This window comes from Podarcis erhardii (genome assembly GCF_964252035.2).
Source record: "Podarcis erhardii genome assembly, chromosome: 2".
Lineage (NCBI taxonomy): Eukaryota > Metazoa > Chordata > Lepidosauria > Squamata > Lacertidae > Podarcis > Podarcis erhardii.
In genome coordinates this window covers 19,385,074-19,403,888 of record NC_138498.1, presented here as the reverse complement: position 1 = coordinate 19,403,888, position 18,815 = coordinate 19,385,074, and the positions used below count along the sequence as shown (strand labels likewise).

The window sequence follows — 18,815 nt, the reverse complement described above, 5'->3', positions numbered from 1 at the left end:
CAATTTCTGGCAATTAAGGTCCTCGCCACGCCTGTGGCATAAAGGAATATTTTCCGATCTTCTTTTGCCATACCTGTGTCTGTTATTCCTAATAGGAAAGCTTGTGTATTTTCCACAAAGTTATATTTAAACATTTTTTAAAGTTCATCACATACTATATCCCAGAAGCTTTTGATTTTTTCACAGCTCCACCAGATATGTATAAGCTATTTTGGCAGGTGTTAAGTACCATCTATAAAACTATTGACTTACTTCTGTTCCTAACTGCAAGGTAACCCTATGTCTGCCTAAACATCTCGTTTCTTTTGCACACCTTAAATACATTTTATGGGGTCTATTAGGACACTGTTCTGGAGAGCAGATGAACAGCAAACAACTTCCCAGTTGGAATTTCTGGCCTTCCTTCAAAAGGGGAAAGAGAGGTTGCAAAACGTCCATTTTGTTTATTTAGATACACTCAAATTGTTTTATTTAGGAAGAGGGGTGGAGTGGGGAGTCAAGAAGCACACTCTTAATTTTATTTCACTGCTCAGCACAATTCCCTGTGACGGATGAGCAGCTCTGGGGATGCTGAATTTGAGCAGGGACACGGGTGGTGCTGTGGTCTAAACCACAGAGCCTAGGGCTTGCCAATCGGAAGGTCGGTGGTTTGAATCCCCACAACGGGGTGAGCTCCTGTTGTTCGGTCCCTGCTCCTGCCCACCTAGCAGTTCGAAATCATACCAGTGCGAGTAGATAAATAGGTACTGCTCCAGTGGGAAGGTAAACGGCGTTTCCATGCGCTGCTCTGGTTCGCCAGAAGCGGCTTAGTCATGCCGGCCACATGACCTGCGGACAAACGCCAGCTCCCTTGGCCTATAGAGAGAGATGAGCGCCAAAACCCCAGAGTCGTCCGAGACTGGACCTAACGGTCAGGGGTACCTTTACCTTTACCTTTACCTAGCTCTCCAGAACCCTCAGCACAAGTCTTTCCCATTACCTGCTACTGCAGGGAGCTGGAAACTCGTCGCTCTCTGGATGTTTATGTATTGCAAGTTCCATCATCCTTGCGCATTGGCCATGCCGGCTGCATTTCGTGGGGCCCGACAACACCTGTAGGGCCACCAGTTCCCCATCCCTTTACTACTAGGTCCTTTTAACTGAAAGCTGCACCCACTGCCTTGCCCCCAGTAAGCAGTAGTCACACTGAGGTCAACAGGGTGCCTCAATGGCACTTCCCCAACTGGCCGCTGTTGTCCTGGGGTAGCTCAGTTGGTAGAACTTGAGACTCTTAAGCTCAGAGTCGTGGGTTCAAGTCCCACATTGGGCAAAAGATTCCCACATTTCAGGGGGTTGGACTAGATAATCCTTGTGGTCCCTTCCACCTCTACAATTCTTTTATAACATATTTTATTAAATTTCCCTAAATTTCCCACAAGGTTCCAATTCATAATATATTTTTTTCTTTTGTTCTATCGACTTCCTGTCCCATTTTCCATGGTGTTATTTTTTTATTCTACCCCTTTGCCGTACCCTAGCGTCACTGTTTTATTTTTATTTTTTTATGAAATCATTTTTATTTGATTTTACAAATATAAAATTGTAACAATCCCAATGCTCATCCATATACAGAGATAACTCTGAATCTCAAGACTTGCCCCCACCACCTTCATGGATCCTATTGTCAGCATTTACAACTGCATATTACGGTATTCTATAATCTATATTTTATATCAATCCATATTGTGCATAATATTTATTACATTACAAGTGAGATTAAAATCCTACTAATGTTTTCACCTGCTTGCAATGGTCTCTTAAATAGATTGTATTTTTTTCCATTTCTTTTTAAAAGTTTTTTTTGTCATTTTATCCAAGAGGACTAGCTTCACTGTTTTCTATCATAACCACAAGACAATAATCTCTCATTCTTGATGTTGCTCGTAGTTCAAATCCTGCTTGTGAATTGATCATATCATAATATTTCTTTAAATGGTCTGGAAAAGGCTTCCATTCTTCCATAAAACCAAGTCTATGACTCTATGACCTCCCACTAGCTCCAGACCAGGGCTGGATTTAGGTTTGACGAGGCCCTAAGCTACTGAAGGTAATGGGGCCCTTTATATGTCCAGCTGTCCTTTGTCAACAACCAATTGTCGCTGTTTTTTGTGCTGAATATATGCTATATGGTAATTTATGGACCTGGAATTAGGTATCTAAATCCATTTGCACATAACAAAATATGTATTTTATCAAAGTAATTGTTGAACTGATCTTATATTTTGGAAATGTACACCCAGTTTTTTCCCCTTTAATTTTTTGGGGGGCCGCAAGAGAGTGGGGCCCTAAGCTATAGCTTGTTTAGCTTATACATAAATCCGGCACTGCCCCAGAGGTCAGAGATGATGGAAACTGCTATCCAACAATGTCCAAAGGACACCACACACTGGCTACCCCTGCGTGTGACTGAACCTTAGGTCCTCTCAACAGGAATTCAGCGCTCTGCCACTGAGCTAGTTTCTACAGTGAGCAGAGCTGAGATTTCCTGAAAGTCAACATCCAGAATCCCAAAGTTCATAAGCGCTACTTGGGTCACTGAGCGGTGAAGAAAATGCACTCTCCATATGCCCCAAAGCCCCTTTCCTTGTTATTAGTCTTGCATGTTGCCGAGCTAAACTGAAAACAACTTTCCTGGACTTAAGCCCTGGTGAGTCAACGTCAGCCTTGGGCCTTGTTCTTTCAGTATGAGAGGAATCCATGAATATTAAAAAAGAAAACCTGCAACCAGAACAACTTTGCTGAAGGAAAAGTTTATCAGCATGCTTTGAGATTTCCAACGGTGCTGCATGCAGACTTCGGGGGGTGGGGGTGGATAACTGGGACCGGGGGGGGGGGGAGGCTTTGAATGACCAATCAAAAGCACAAATCACACGAATGACTGACCCGTAACAGAGGTTGCAAATTAACTCTGACAGGTGATCATTAAAAAGTTGGCAGTCTCCCGAAACAGCAGAAGATTGTCGTTCTAATCATTTGCCCTCCCCTGCGACACGTCTTGATGCTTGTGGCTTGTGTTAGAGAGCTGATTCAAATGTCCGGCAAGGCAACTGGTACAGTACTCCCAACTTGTTGAGCGGTGTGGAAGTTGCTTATCTGAATGTTTCTCCCTGTATCTTGAAAGAACAGACATGCCAAAGGGGCCCAGCCGGGCCTTTTAGCAAACACCTTCTCGCCCCTTATGTTCGAGGCTCAATTTTACCTAGACAGCCTTATGCTGCTGAGGACCCCAATACAGTGGTACCTTGGTTCTCAAACTTAATTCGTTCCAGAAGTCAGTTCCAAAACCAAAGCATTCCAAAACCAAGGCGCGCTTTCCCATAGAAAGTAATGCAAAACGGATTAATCCATTCCAGACTTTTAAAAACAACCCCTAATAAAGCAATTTAACATGGATTTTACTACCTAATGAGACCACTGATCCATAAAATGAAAGCAATAAACCATGTACTGCAGTCACGCAATCAATCAATCAATCAATCAATCAGTAGCTGAACTGGATTCCACACAGTCACAGTCACAAAACAAAAAGAGCCACAAAAACACAAAATAAATAGCAAAAACTGACAGACCTCAGCGTAACACTCAAAACAGAAGTGTGGCACTCAAAATGGAAGTGTTTCACTCAAATCGGAAGCGTAACACTCAAAACAGAAGTGTAGCACTCAAATCAGAAGCACAACACTCAAAACGGAGCACATTTGGCTTCTTTCCAGGTTTGCTGTGTTTGGGTTCCAAGTTGTTTGAGTAACAAGGCGTTTGAGAACCAAGGTACCACTGTACCTCAAGGATGACTTTTCCCCACATAAACCAAACAACACCTTGCAATAATAATCTGAAGCCCTTCTGTGTGTTCCCCCTACGATGAGATACAGAGTGTGGGCCTTCTCAGTGGTGGCTCCCTGCTTAGGGACCGCTCTCCCCAGGAAGGCTTGTCTGGCACCATCATTATGTATCTTTCAGTACCAGGCAAAAACGTTCCTTTTCAGCCAGGCCTGAGGTTTTTATCTGTGGCTTCCTTCAGTGTGTATGATATTTTAGTTCTCATATATATATATATATATATATATATATATATATATATATATATATATGAAAGTTCTTTTTTAGCTTTTGCTCTCCTTTAGTTCTATATGAGCTTTGATGCACATTCTGTTATTTGTAAGTTGCTCTGGGTTACCTTTTGCACGCGTGCGTGCACACACACACACACACACACACACACAAATAGCTGAGGGCTAAACCACGTGCCTTTCTAAACATTTTAATCGGCTCTCGGAAACAAACTATCGAATTTTTGTGGCCTTTTCACGCAGTTTGAACACACCTTTGAAACAAAGAAGCTATGAGACTTTTCTCCTTCTCTCAGGGCTGACCTACATAGAACAAGAGATGATCTTCTGCTGGGGGTTGTGGTAGGCGTTTACAGGGAACAATCAACAGGTTGCTCAGCCGTTCCTATGCCACTTAATGATCCATTGGAAAAGGTCCTTTTGGTCCAAGGACTGTAGCAGAATCATAGAATCTTCGAGTTGGAAGGAACTCCAAGGGTGATCTCGTCCAACCCTCTGCAATACAGCGATCTCAGCTAAAGCATCCATGACAGATGGCCAGCCAACCTCTGCTTAGGGACCTCCAAGGAAGGAGAGTCCACCACCTCTCGTGGGAGTCTGTTCCACTGTCGAACAGCTCTTACTGCCAGAAAGTTTCTCCTGGTGTTAGTAGGACTTTCCTTTCTTGTAACTTGCAAGCCATTGATTTGGATCCCACCCTCCAGAGCAGTTTGCTCCATCCTCCATGTGACAGCCCTTGAGATATCTGAAGATGGCTATCATATCTCCTCTCAGTCTTCTCTTTTCCAAGCTGAACATATCCAGATCCTTCAACCACTTCTCATAAGGCTTGGTTTCCAGACCCCTGGTCATCTCTGTTGCCCTCCTCTGCGCACGTTCTAGCTTGTCAACATCCTTCTTAAATTATGGTGCCCAGAACTGAATACAGTATTCCAGGTGTCGTCTGACCAAGCCAGAATAGAGTGGCCCTATGACTTCCCCTGATCTAGACCAGCCTTTCTCAACCTGTGGGTCCCCAGATGTTGTTGAACTACAACTCCCATCACCCCTAGCTAGCAAGGCCAGAGCTCAGGGATGATGGGAGTTGTAGTGCAACAACATTTGGGGACCCACAGGTTGAGAACCCCTGATCTAGACACTACACTACTGTTGATGTAACCTAGACTAATGTTAGCTCTTTTTTTGCTACTGCATCACACTGTTGACTCATGTTAAGCGTGTGGTCCACGAAGACCCCTAGATCCTTTTCACATGTGCTGCTAGTAAGCCCAGCTGGAGGAAACCTGGCAATGAAGGTTGAGAATCAGCAAGACCCAGGAACACTTAAGCACATCTGTCCCATTGAGCGATTTCTTCCCAAGCAAATTTGAATTTGGGAGCATGTAGCTCAGGAAGTCTTAATAACGTTTTCTATCAACACTCCTTCACACACACAAGCTTTTTATTTATAAATCTAAAAAAGCAACAATGTGACCCATTCACACTTGTGGTGCATGTAACCATGTCAGTAAGCCCAGATTGGCCGTGGTCCTCTGTCATGCGCACGTGTGGTACAAAACACATATTTTTATTCCAGCCATGGGGTTGCCACTGAATGACACCGCAAGCAGCCCTTGGAAGCCAAGCAAAACTACATAAACCGCAAAGAGCAGCCTTTTCAACTCAAGGTAGCCACTTGGGAGCCATTTCACACATGCGTTCAGATCACTGGTTTACTCAACACTTGACGACACTTAAGGGAAAGTCCTCCATCAGAGTCAACTTCATTCAAAACACAACTTTTATCTGTGATGGTACACAAGTCATCAAGCAATGCTGTGACATTAGGCCCTGTTTTCAGAAGAACAAAACTAATCACAGGATAAAAACAACGCCAAGTTAGTGGCAGAAGAACCAAGTGCAGTTCTGGCTTTTCACAGACAAGAAACATGTTTTTATAGGTTCCTCAGGAGGAGATTTCCACCATGTTCCACTCCCAACGCTGGTGGTTCTGTTTATTTATCTGGACTTCTTATCTCATGCTTTTGAAAACAGTCTCGGATTGAAGCCTGTCCCAGGATAGGGGAGAGAGGAGCAGTTCCTGCTCCAGGAAACTGCGTCTGGCTCCAAATAAACACATTTGCGTGCGCAATTTTGCCCAACGCACACATTTTTGCAACGCGATTTCCCCGAAGATAATGCTTCAGGAACGCGTTTATCTGCACACTTTAACCCATGCTTGTACACATTACTTACCTGGAGAAACAAAATTCAGAAAAGTGCGCATTTCGAAGGATGGTTAAATTTCAGTTAGCGTATCGTTTCAGAAAGTGAATCCTTACTTCCGAGTAAGGATTCCTAGGGTCGTGCTAGAAGGCCCACTATATTCAGTGAAGCTTATTCCCTATGAAGCAAATTTTGAACTCCCCCCTTAATTTGAAACCACTTCCAGATTGCTTCTCTATTATAAATGCTCCGAGCCGTTTTGCAATTTTCTTTCAGAACTCAGCAGCCCCGGGGCCGTTTGCAACACGATGTCCTGAGCTCGCTAAGAGGCTTTTCGAAGTTGTCATGTGAGCACTTCCAGAAGGAAACGTTAGGTGGGGAGGACAACCTTTCCAGGATGAGCCCATTGACAGGCCTCTGCCAGGGGAAATCCTGCTCACAGATGCCACTCAACACAGGCCCTATAGATAACTAATCCTTTTACAACAGTTCAATGCAAATGATCTCATAATGCTGCCTGTGCAAATGAGCCCTTGCCAAGAGAACATAAATGCAAGGCTGCTTTTCCAAGGGAGAATCAGCAGGTGGGAGGCAGGCCGGTGCAACCCTCTCCTGCTAATACCCACCAATTCCCCATTGCACATCCTTCCCCTAGTACTTTTAACTCACAGCAGGGCTTGCTTCCAGTTTCGCAGCCCAGCTGCAGGGCAGGGACCTGCAGAAGGAAAGAATCAGGAATCGGCCAAGCTATTCCCCACTCCCATTAGCTGTATCAGGAAAACGCCAGTTAGGAAAGCTTGCTTTTCTCACAACATCAGCCCCCAATGAGGCCCCACAGTCCCTTGTTTTGGAAATCCAGACTCGTGGCTCTCTCCTCGCAAGCCAGGTCCTTGGCATAATCACAGCAAAAAACAACAACACCTCACTAATATAAGCCCTTGCTGGCACATGTTGCTGCTGGAGCAGCCAGATGCTGCTTTTTGCAGGTTGCAAAAGAAAAGGGGGGTAAAATCCAAGCCAGAAATTTCATACCCTTATCAAGATCCATTAAATCTCAAACCGTTTTTATTTTCTAGGCTAATGTGCAATAGGAAACTGAATAGCTAGATGACTTTCTCCTACGGAAAGCAAATGAGGACTTGGTTGCTAAAAATACAGCGAGTTCCGCTTGCCTGCAAAAGCCTTACATGGAAGATGCAGGTTTCTTGATGTTTTCTGTGTTTGACAGTAGCTACTTTTAGGAGTTCTTTCCCACTGATGGAGAACCCATCGTTCAAAAGCCCTGGGGCGGGAATCTAGAATTTCATCCATTTTAAGTCGTGACCGACAGGCCAGTCTCGACGCAAAAGAACAAATGGATACAAACCTGGTGCCGGAAATGGCAAAATGAATAAGTAAATAATAGTGGGGAGTGGGGGAGCATTTCAGCCTCCCTGGTCACTCCAGAACTGACTTTAGCAGCCATCTTTCAACAAAGAAACTTCAAGAGGGAAAACGCAGCTTGAAACCACAGAATTGCAACTCATCAAGAGATTTGGTGCCATCCACTTGTAGATTGAATCAAAGGATTTTTATCACACTGTATGTGTCAATTGGCTTACCAATGCTGGGATTTCTGTGTTATAAACAACAACTGGGTCTGGGTTTTGTTTTTTGTTTTGAAGAAACGCAATTCTCACAGCCTGTACTTTTCTGCATTCCATTTCCTGCTCACTTCAGCTACATTTCTCTCCTTCCACCCCACCCTAGAAACAACCAAGAATGCACATGTATGTATTTGCAACTCAGGATAACACTTCATAACATTTGGTGAAGGGGACTGCGGTCCACAAAAGCTCGCGCCGTAATAAAACTGCAAACTGTCTGTTGCAGCAAAAACAGCAGTTTTTCAATCTGGAGGGCCATGTCTGAATGGGAATTGGAACCCCTTGTGTTCTTCCTGTACTAAAGCACAGTACATTTCCGAGCACAGTTCGAAGTGTTGGTGCTGACCTTTAAAGCCCTAAACGGCCTCGGCCCAGTATACCTGAAGGAGCGTCTCCACCCCCATCGTTCAGCCCAGACACTGAGGTCCAGCTCCGAGAGCCTTTTGGTGGTTCCCTCACTGCGAGACGTGAAGCCACAGGGAACCAGGCAGAGGGCCTTCTCAGTAGTGGCACCCACCCTGTGGAATGCCCTCCCATCAGATGTCAAGGAAATAAACAGCTACCTGGCTTTTAGAAGACATCTGAAGGCAGCCCTGTACAGGGAAACTTTTTAATGTGTGATTTCAGCGCTGGAACTCACTTGGACTCCATTCCGGCACCTCTCAGGTGGGTGCCACTGCTATCATAGAAGAATAAGGGGTGAGTTATTCATGGTGAGTTCTGACAACTCTTTTTCTAGAAAATAGCACTGTGTGATGTTTTACAGTAAAACCTTGGTTGTCGAACGTAATCTGTTGTGGCAAACCGTTCAACTTCCGAAATGTTCGACAACTGAGTCGTGGCCTCTGATTGGCTGCAAGAGCTTCTTGCACTCAAGAGGAAGCCGTGTTGGACGTTCGGGTTCCAAAAAATGTTCAAAAACCGGAGCATTTACTTCTGGGTTTTCGGCGTTCCGGAGCCGAAACGTACGATAATGGAAGCGTTTGGGAACTGCTGTATTATGTTTTTATATATGTTGGAAGCCCCCCAGTGTGGCTGGGGCAACTCAGTCAAATGGGCAGGATATTGCTATCCTTCTTATTGTTATTTTATAAAGGTTACTGGGATGGCACGGGAAGGAGCTGCTGGAAAAGCAATCCTTGTTGCTAGCAACATACAAACTGGCCACAGAAATAAATCTCCTTGAATAAGCTGGAACTTTATTCCAAATTAAGTAAGTTTATGATCAGGGTATGTTGTGTGCAAGGCTTTTTTTTCCCCCTGCTGGAACTCTTTTTCTAGAAAAATAGCACTGGTTGTGTTGAATTCACGATCAATGGGTGGGGTGTGGGGATGTAAGACATGGGGTGGGAAGAAGAAGCTCTGGGAGGGGGTTGCGCTGCCTCTTATGTAATGAAGCAAGAGAATGATTTTAAGCACCTATAATGACAAGGTCCCCTGGCTAGAACCCCTCTGACATGATTTTATATCTCCTCGCAGACATAGATAAGCATGTGACCTGGCGTGTAGCACTCTTTGCAACTGCCGCTAGGAAAATTGGAGCAAATTATATAGCCAAGATAGCCACCAACTGTAAAGGAGATGAATTTATTTGACCCTATCTACATCAAGCTATATTCTATCTTTATCACCAGGCTCCGAATATAATTGCACATTGTATTAATTAACATTATTTTGTAATATGTTAGTGGCCATGTGGTGATTTTAGCCGATACATTTTATTGTTTAATGTCTTAACCTGTATATTAAGGTACTTTTATAGCTCTGTTTAAGGGATGCGGGTGGCAATGTGGGTTAAACCACAGAGCCTAGGACTTGCCGATCAGAAGGTCGGCGGTTCAAATCCCCGCGACGGGGTGAGCTCCCGTTACTCGGTCCCTGCTCCTGCCCACCTAGCAGTTCGAAAGCACGTCAAAGTGCAAGTAGATAAATAGGTACCGCTCCGGCGGGAAGGTAAACGGCGTTTCTGTGCGCTGCTCTGGTTCACCAGAAGCAGCTTAGTCATGCTGGTCACATGACCCGGAAGCTGTACGCTGGCTCCCTCGGCCAATAAAGTGAGATGAGCGCCGCAACCCAGGAGTCGGCCACGAGTGGACCTAATGGTCAGGGGTCCCTTTACCTTTATAGCTCTGTTTAGAGTAGGTAATGTCTTGATAATATAATGTTCTGAATTTTTCTATTAATCCAGCATATTTTCTTTTAATTGTTGAATGATTCTTGTGTACATTGTGGCAGCCTTTGGCTATGTGCAATAAAACTGACTGACTGACTAGGGGAGGGGTTGGTTGTTGAGGCACAACAGCCCCTAGTGTGTATGTATGCGCGCACACACACTCACACAAAAACACACACAACCATTCTGTTTGTTTGCACTCGAGTCTCCCCAACAAATCTCCTACGGCTGATTTACCTGGCCTGACTGGACTCTGCATGCAGTTCTGAGAAACCATGGTAGGGTGGGCCGACGTGGATGCTCTGCTGCTGAGGTCCATGACGGAAGGTGATGCTGAGGTAGATTGCTGAAGAGCTGGTTGATGAGGACTGTGGTCGTGCTGGGCCGGGCTGGGCGGAATGCCGTTCTCTGAGAGAAACTCTTCCAGGTCCATGTATTCCAACTGGAAAGTGTCGCCATCGTAGGGAAGGGTCTTGTCCCATAATGTAGGACCCAGGAAAGCGGACTGTGGGACCATAGCATTGGTATTGTCCTCATCCAGCTTTTTCTCTTTGTCTTTTTCTTTATAAAATGCTGAAAGGGAAAGAAAGAGAAAGAGAGAGGGGGCAGAGAGGGGGCAAAAAGTCAGTACGTCCACAGAGGAGTTTGTTTGTTGGTTTCCTTGCTTTATAGGAAAACGACAACAGCAACCCTAAGAGTCGGTTCTCCTCCTGCAATTACGGCTCTCTCCGTACGGAAAGCTCTACGTTGCGGTATAGGGTTTTGAAGGGCCTGGGATAAATTATTTTCGACTCATTAAATATATGCAGGGTTTCCGCCTCTGTTTCTAATTAGCAATTCATCTGTACACTTGGCTACAAGCAAACGTCAAGATCCAAACAACACTGCAGGGTTTCATCAGAGCGTTCGCAGCAGAAGACGGAATTGGAGGCGGGGAAAGGGAGAAGAGGGAGAGAGAGATGATAGAAACGTAGAATCGGAAGGGACAACAAGGATCATCTAGTCCAACCCCTTGCAATGCAGTGAGGGAGAGAGGGAGGGAGAAATTAGAACAAATATTGTCTAAAAGGACATGCCCCACAAGTTGAGAGCGTCATTTTAGAGGATGAAACTTAATTTTTGCCAATTTATTCAATGAGGGGCGGTCTTAAAATTGTGTGTGTGTGAGAGAGAGAGAGAAAGTCAAACCTGCTATTATTTTTGTGATTGGGCAACACTTCGCTTTGCAACTCTACGTCTAATTAAAAAGCACATAAACTGCTCTCGGGAAAACCAAAGAGATTAAATTTTACCTTCTGAAAATGCCAGGTAACGCTTAATGATGTAATAATAATGATAATAATAATAACAATAATAATAATAAAAACTGCAAGTGCATGACAATCCTTTTTAGTGATTTCCGTGCAATTTTACACACATTTTCCTTCCCAAGCAAAACTAGACTGTCTTCATTTCAGCAAAACATCTTCTGAATTCCCAAGTCATGTTACAACTTTTTAACACCCCTCTTTTGGGGAATCTGAAAGTTGAAAAATCCAACAGGCCCTTACTCTGCCAGCAAGTTCTCTTGCACAAAGAACACTGAGATGGATCAGAGTCTCGCAGGGTTCCAGTTTATCCCAATAGGGTTTTAACGGGAGAACTTCCGAAGAGCTGAACTTTTAAAGGAGAATTTTGATCCCCACCCCACTCCTCTCAAAAAACCTAATTGTCTGGCTCTGAAGAATGACCTGAATTGTTTTCTGTTTTACAAAGTTGCGGAGCCTATAGCTCACAAGACATACCATGGTCCCATTGATCGAGACAAATAAATATAATAGCCTCTATCGTCCACAAGAAAGCAGAGTTTACAATATACTAGAATGTCCTGGTGATTAAAAGCACGCAGCACACAGGCAGAAGTGGTCTTTGATTGCAAAGATGTAAACGAGCAAACAAAAGGTTATTTAATGTGGAAGGAAATCGTGTGATTTAAATGAATCTTTCCCAACAAAAAACGGTGGTCGCTGTACTGCATAGGATGTTCCCACAAACTACACATTGATCTCTCTTGGTTTTTAACTAAACTGCTTTAGCAGCAAGAACAGAGAGCTGGAAAGGCAAGGCTGAAGTCCCCCACTTCTGTATCTACCATTGTCCTGATCTATTCTGCCCCATACACCTAAAACATTTGGGTGTTGGTTTGGGGGGGGGCAGTTGTTGTTGCGTTTTGTTCTTCGCAGCTCACATTTGCTTGAAGCCACAATTGCATATGAACTGTTTGCCCCTTAGGACTGAGGAATACAGGCACTTTAGGACTAACAGCTGCCATAATTTAGGTTTTCACTGGGGAAGTGGCCGTGGGGAAAGGGAGACGGTCAACACACCCATTCTTTCCACTACTCAGAGTAAAGCCACTGGAGTCAGTGTAGCATAGTGGTTAGAGTATCAGACTAGGACCTGGGAGACCAGGGTTCAAGGCCCCGCTTGGCCATCAAGTTTACTGGGTGAGCTTGGGCCAGTAACTGCCTCTCAGCCTAATTTACCTCACAGGATTGTTGTGGGGAATAAATTGGGGGGGGGCATTAACACCACCTTGAGCTTTCCCAGAGGAAAAGGTGGGATATAAATGGTATATACACACACAAACAAATATGTTCACTGCATCCCACAGCCGTGTTTCAGTACAGAAAGAAGAGAGACCTAATCAAGGGTTTCCAACGTATCTTGTAGCTCAGTCTTGACTTCCACATAAACTGGGTTTAAGAGTGAGATGCATAAAAAGAGATTTCCTGTCATTATGCTGGATAAAAAAGGCACTATAACAGCCCAAAGATTCAAATAAGCAGAGTTACACATCTACTCAGACATAAGCTCTGTTCAATGGGGCTTACTCCCTGGTGGGTAGAGGATCCTATAGACAGGCTAGAGTGCAGCCTAAATTTCTAAGATAGTTAAGAGCCTCAAAGGACACAGTGGTCAACATATTGATCAATATAAAGTGGTACCTCAGGTTACATACACTTCAGGTTACATACGTTTCAGGTTACAGACTCCGCTAACCCAGAAATAGTGCTTCAGGTTAAGAACTTTGCTTCAGGATAAGAACAAAAATTGGGCTCTGGCAGTGCAGTGGCAGCTGGAGGCCCCTTTAGCTGAAGTGGAGCTTCAGGTTAAGAATGAACCTCCAGAACGAATTAAGTACTTAACCTGAGGTACCACTGTATCTTTTTTAAAACAAGGTTTACAGACCCATATATGTTTCCAGGATTTAGGGAAAGAGGTCAGCTGTCCACAATTGACCGTTTATGATTTCCCATGATCTTGGATTAATTCTGAACTTTCCTTCCAGATATGCTCCCTCTGGAAAAATCATTATAATCTCTGTATTCTTTTCTTATTTATGGATTCCGTGGATTGCTGTGTGTCACTCACAAGACCGAATGCTACAGGTCCATGCGCACTTACTTGGGAGTAAGTCCCACTGAACGAAATGTGACTTGCTCTAAAGGAAGCATGCCTTGGATCAGCCTGCACAGGCAATACTCAAATATCACATGCGGTATATGAAGCTGTCTAGCAAACTACAGGGAAATACTGAGCGCTGCGCAGTCTGCAACAGCTAACAAGCCCCATTGCTGCGGATTCCAATGGAGTGTGCATTGCACCCTCTATGTCAAAAACACCACAAACACTCACACTCTTAGAACCTACAAAAGATGTAGAATAAGTCTTTGCTAACATATTTACAGTGCCAGTACCACACCAGTGCCTGGCGTGCTCTGATCCATGGGGTCACGAAGAGTCGGACATGACTAAACGACTAAACAACAACAACATATTTACAAAAACCTATTGCAGCTTTTTAGTGTAAAGAGGTATTTGGTAAGGGTTCTGTTTTGCTTACGTGCAAATCCAGAAGCATAGCTGAAAGACATTTTGCATGCCTTCTTCTCTTTAAACTTTAAAAATAATAATAATCTAACACATAAATCCATTCTCCCACGTGAGAGAAAGACTGAATTTTTTAATAGCTGTAATTCTAGGCATGCACTTCCTTGGAACTCGGGTCCATGGAAATAAAAGATTAAGACTTCCAAGAAAACCGATGGCAGGAGCAGATTGATATCTAAAAGCACTAAGACGCCAGCGCCTTAACTTCCCATTTAAATCACCTTCAGAAGCAGTGTTCCAAGTGTGCTTTACAAACAAGGAGAATAATAAAAAAGCAATAAAAATAATAACCAGCTGGCTTACTCTTTAACTACACATGCCATAGTAAACAAATTAAAGTCCAACCCTATGAATGTTTCTATTACAGTAAACCCACGGTTACAGCACAAGCCTAACGCAGACTCCGGCTGCGCAGTTCTAAATACACTTCCTTGGGAGTAAGCGCCCCTAGACCCCAGCTGAGGTTCCAGCTGAGCAAAACTCAGCAGTATTTTCCTGAGAGAAAGCACGGCGCCTCTCAACAAGCAACGGAGTTGGAGGATCCGCAACCTAAAGGAAAGCGCTCCGGCTCCTGCCCGGGGCGCACGGCGGACGCACCGCGCTCTGCACTGATGCGCAAACTTAAATGTGGGCTTTTGCGCGCTTGCACGAAATGCGCTTTTGTGCGCTGCTGCTGCTGCTTAGCCAGAAAGCAGTCTTTTAAATATCTTTGCGCGCTGTACCGTGTGTGTGTGTGTGTGTGTGTGTGTGTGTGTATTGGTCCAGAGGAGAGGAAGAAGCAAGCGGGACAAAGCGGGAGGGGGGACCCCAAAACCACTACCCCAGCCTTTATTTCCCTTGCCCCCGCTCCCCTTTTCTCTCACCGTCTTCATGCTGCAGCGGTAGCTTGAGCGGGTTTTCCAGCAGAGATTTCAGCACCCCGTAGGTTGGAGGTAGGAAAGTTGGATTCAGAGGCAGAGGTCGAGCCATGGTCCTGATCTCTCTTTCTCGCTGCCCCAAAATTATTCTTTTTCAAACCAAGAATAAGAAAAAGGAGGGAGGACAGGAGGGCGGGCGTGGGTGGGAAACCCAAATTAGGAGGTAAAAGGAAGAGAATGGGAGGGAGGGGGGAAGGAAAAAAACACCCCACTGCTAATAATTTTTCTGAAAAATAAAAATAAAAATCATCAAGGGCTCCTCCTTTTGGCGAAGTTCTAGCCGGCTCCAGACGCTCCGAGGAAATGGGGACGTCCTTTTGCTCGCTTGATCCCCTTTCGCATCAACAACAACAGAGGCAGCAGGAGGAGGGGAGTAAAGGAGGGTGGGGGAGAAAAAGAGGAAAGAAAAGAAAGAAAAGGAGAGAGGCAACCCTGACAGCCAGGCAGCCAGGCAGCCAACCAAGCCCGCTCGCTCCGCCCAGACCGAGGAGCTGCCGGGGGCCGCCTGCGCCGCGCTCAGAGCAGTTGGCTGTCCATGTGCGGACGCCGACGAGCGTGACGCCCAAGGGCGGCCCTGCGCCCAGGGAGGCGGGGTAAGGGAGGGGCCGGCCAGATCGCCGCCCCCGGCCCGCGATCGGATCCCGCTTATCCGCCGCCGTCGCCACCCTGGTTGCTCTTCTCGGGCGCTTTACTCCTCTTCTGCGCCGGAGAAAGGATGGGCGAGAAAGGACTTTTAAAGGCGATTTGGGGTGGGGGGAGGGGGGCACCGGAGAAAAGCTGCAGAGGAAGGGAAAGGATGGGGAAGGGAAAGGTTAAATTCGTTCCGGAGCGCCTGTTTTGCAAGATGCACTTCTGGAAACAGAGAACTGTAGAGTTGGAAGGAAAGCCTGAGCAGTGCTTCCCAAACGCGGGTCTCCAGCGGTTTTTTTTTGAACTACAATTCCCATCAACCCTGACCACTGGTCCTGCTAGCTAGGGATGGTGGGAGTTGCAGTCTAAAAACAGCTGGAGACCCAAATTTGGGAAAGGCTTAATTCTAATCCAACTCCCTGCAATGTAGGAATATGCAGGCATGGGACCTGGAGCCTTGGTGTTATCAGCACCATGCTCTAACCAACTGAGCTATGCAAGCTTTCTTCTTGGTTGCCCTGTGATAGCTCCATTAAAAAAAATAAAAATCGTGTGAGAACAAAACAATTTGCCACATGAGCATGAATGAATGCTGCAGATACAACTGCAGTTTAAAAGAGGCAGCGTCAAGAAGGCCGTTCAAAAGTTGGCTTCCTCAGGGCAAGTTCTTGCCCGAGGGGAAAGAATGGTTAGCCATCCTTGTATTTGTTTGCTTGCTTCTTTGGTGGGTCTCAGGGCGATTCACAGAAAGAGTCTTGGGAGACTGCAGTGGGCATGCCCCCCCCCCAACTCGCTGGCAAATTGCTGGTTCCCTTGGCCGTACAGTGATACCAATCCCACCAACATTTCTCCAATGAAAATTTTGTTCCGACTCTCCATGACCCCATGGACCAGAGCATGCCTTGGAAACTCTCACTTCCTTCTCATAGTGTCTCCTTTTTTACATCCATTGAGTTTTCTTGGCAAAATACTGGAGTGGTTTTGTCAGTTCCTTCTCCAGGTGGATCACGTTTAGTCTAAACTCTCGGCTATGACCTATCCATCTTGGGTGGCCCTGCAAGGCATAGCTCAGTTTCTTGGAGTTATTCAAGTCCCTTCGCCACGACAAGGCAGTGATCCATGAAGGGGCTGATGAAAATAGGGATGTCCTATTCAACAACAACAGTTTTACTATTTATATCTCTCCCTTCTGACTGGGTAGCCCCAGCTACTCTGGACAGCTTCCAATATATATGAAAACATAACGAAACATTAAACTTAAAAAACCCCAACAACGTCCCTATACAAGACTGCCTTCAGAGGTCTCCTAAAGGTTGTACTTATCTCCTTGACTTGGGGTACGCATAACTCCATACCCTCCTACATTTTTCCCAATGAAAATAGGGATGTCCTAAGGAAAAGCGGGACATTCTGGGATCAAATCAGAAACCGGGACAGCTTCTGTAAATCCGAGTCTGTCCCTGAAAAATAGGGACACTTGGAGGGTCTGTGATACAAAAACATTGTGGGTTATGCAGATGGAGGTGTCATGATCTTTTTCTAGCTGCCAGGTTGTGCCAGAAAGTGTCCCAGGTTCAGTCACATCATAAGTTGTTCTGCCATTGCCGCATCTTGATTGACGCCTTCCACTCATGTGCAACAAAGGGCCAATGTGCAGGGACGCTGTGGGAACATTTGTTGGTATTACCACATTAGCTTTGATTTCTGCAGCTGCTACTGAGCTGTGGGTTCTGCCGTTGGGTGTGCATCGATGGAATCGCACCGGTGTTGTACCAGTGCTAGCAGGGGCATAATATCACCCATCAGCTTGACAGGACCACAGGATCAGTCTTAAGGATCATCTCTTAAAGATTTAGGGGGCCTTCTTCAGCTGCAAACTTAACACAGCTACTGTGCTACAGTTTTCTCCTGTGCATATCAAAAATCTCAAGATTTAAAAGTATGCAGCAGGTATTTTAGAGACAGATGATTATTGCCGGTGCTAATGATACTCAGAGTAGAACTGCTGAATTAAATGGACTCGGCCTGGATAGCTCAGTTGGTTAGCGCGTGGTGCTTCTAACACCAAGGTTGCAGGTTGAATTCCCCTATGGGACAGCTGCATAGATTAGACTAGATAATTCTCAATGTCCCTTCCAACTCTACGATTCTAATTTTATTGAGCTCAACCGGTCTGTTCTGACTATGACTTGATTGTATATCACCTGGAGAAAATGCCTCTGAATAATGCTGAAAATAATTACAGAGAGGCTATTAAAGAGGCTTGATCATGGATTCATCATGGATTTCTATGGAGAGTTATAGAGCATAACATGGGCACAGTGCGTTAAAAGCCATCCCACTCAGGAAGGACCACTAGATTAAAGATTTGGACACATCCATGCTATGCAAAAATTACTAGTTACTGGACACTTGAGTACATAAATATAGGGCGATTGACACCAGCAAGGGAGAATGGCTGGCACTGCTGCATGGGGAGATATGGTACATAATGAATGCCTATTTGATATGCACATAAATAAAGGTGGAAAGAAGCCTTTGAGAGGTTTAGGGTTAAGGGGGAAAGAAGGTAAACAGAAATATAAGCTCCAGGAGGAAAGGAGAATCTGAGAAGTGCTGATAAACAATATTAATCTGAGATTAGTCTTAGAAAAAGGATCCCTTGAGAAGGGAGCGCAGGACAATTCGAACTTTTAAACGTATATTTTCAGCCCAAAGCAACAAACACACAGCGCAATGTTATTAGATGAAATGTGATATTCTGCTGGACAGGAAAACCAAACGGACCTGTCTCCTTGTTAGACTGTGATACAAACTGTTGGTTCCTGTGAACCAGAAGAATCTAATCACTAGCACAAAAGGGTAGAAAGTGACCTGTTTATTAACCATATAGGTATTCAACAGGAGCCGCTCCAAGTTCCACCTCCACCACATGCATCACACCATCAGATGTTCTGAGTGTCAGGGAATCTCTGCCACAAAGCCAAGTGTTGTTGTGCAAATCACCCAAGCCTTCTCTCTGTCTGGAGTCTGGAGCCTGGAGCCTACACTCAGAGCATGGCCTGCAAGGATTTGATGCAGCAACCCTGCATGGATCAGAGACAACCAGGGACCCCAAATAACAATGAATTATTATCATTACTCTGGGCAGCCCCCAACAAAATATTCAAAACACCGCCCTGAGTTCCATGGAAGAAACAAA

At 45.1% G+C, this 18,815-nt stretch overlaps 1 protein-coding gene across 2 annotated transcripts in view; it reads right to left on the bottom strand.

Annotated features, from left to right (window-relative positions):
- HLF (HLF transcription factor, PAR bZIP family member) overlaps positions 1-15,495 on the bottom strand; it is a 68,003-nt gene extending 52,508 nt beyond the window's left edge. Inside the window, exons 1-2 of one of the 2 annotated variants that reach the window (XM_081849940.1) lie at positions 14,930-15,495; positions 10,371-10,706 (exon numbers count right to left, since the gene is read on the bottom strand). In XM_081849940.1, coding sequence (XP_081706066.1) covers positions 10,371-10,706; positions 14,930-15,035 — 442 coding nt within the window. In that variant the 5' untranslated portion in view covers positions 15,036-15,495. The remainder of the gene's footprint in view (positions 1-10,370; positions 10,707-14,929) is intronic. The other variant, XM_081849941.1, reaches the window with a different exon arrangement.
- Positions 15,496-18,815: the final 3,320 nt, after the last annotated feature.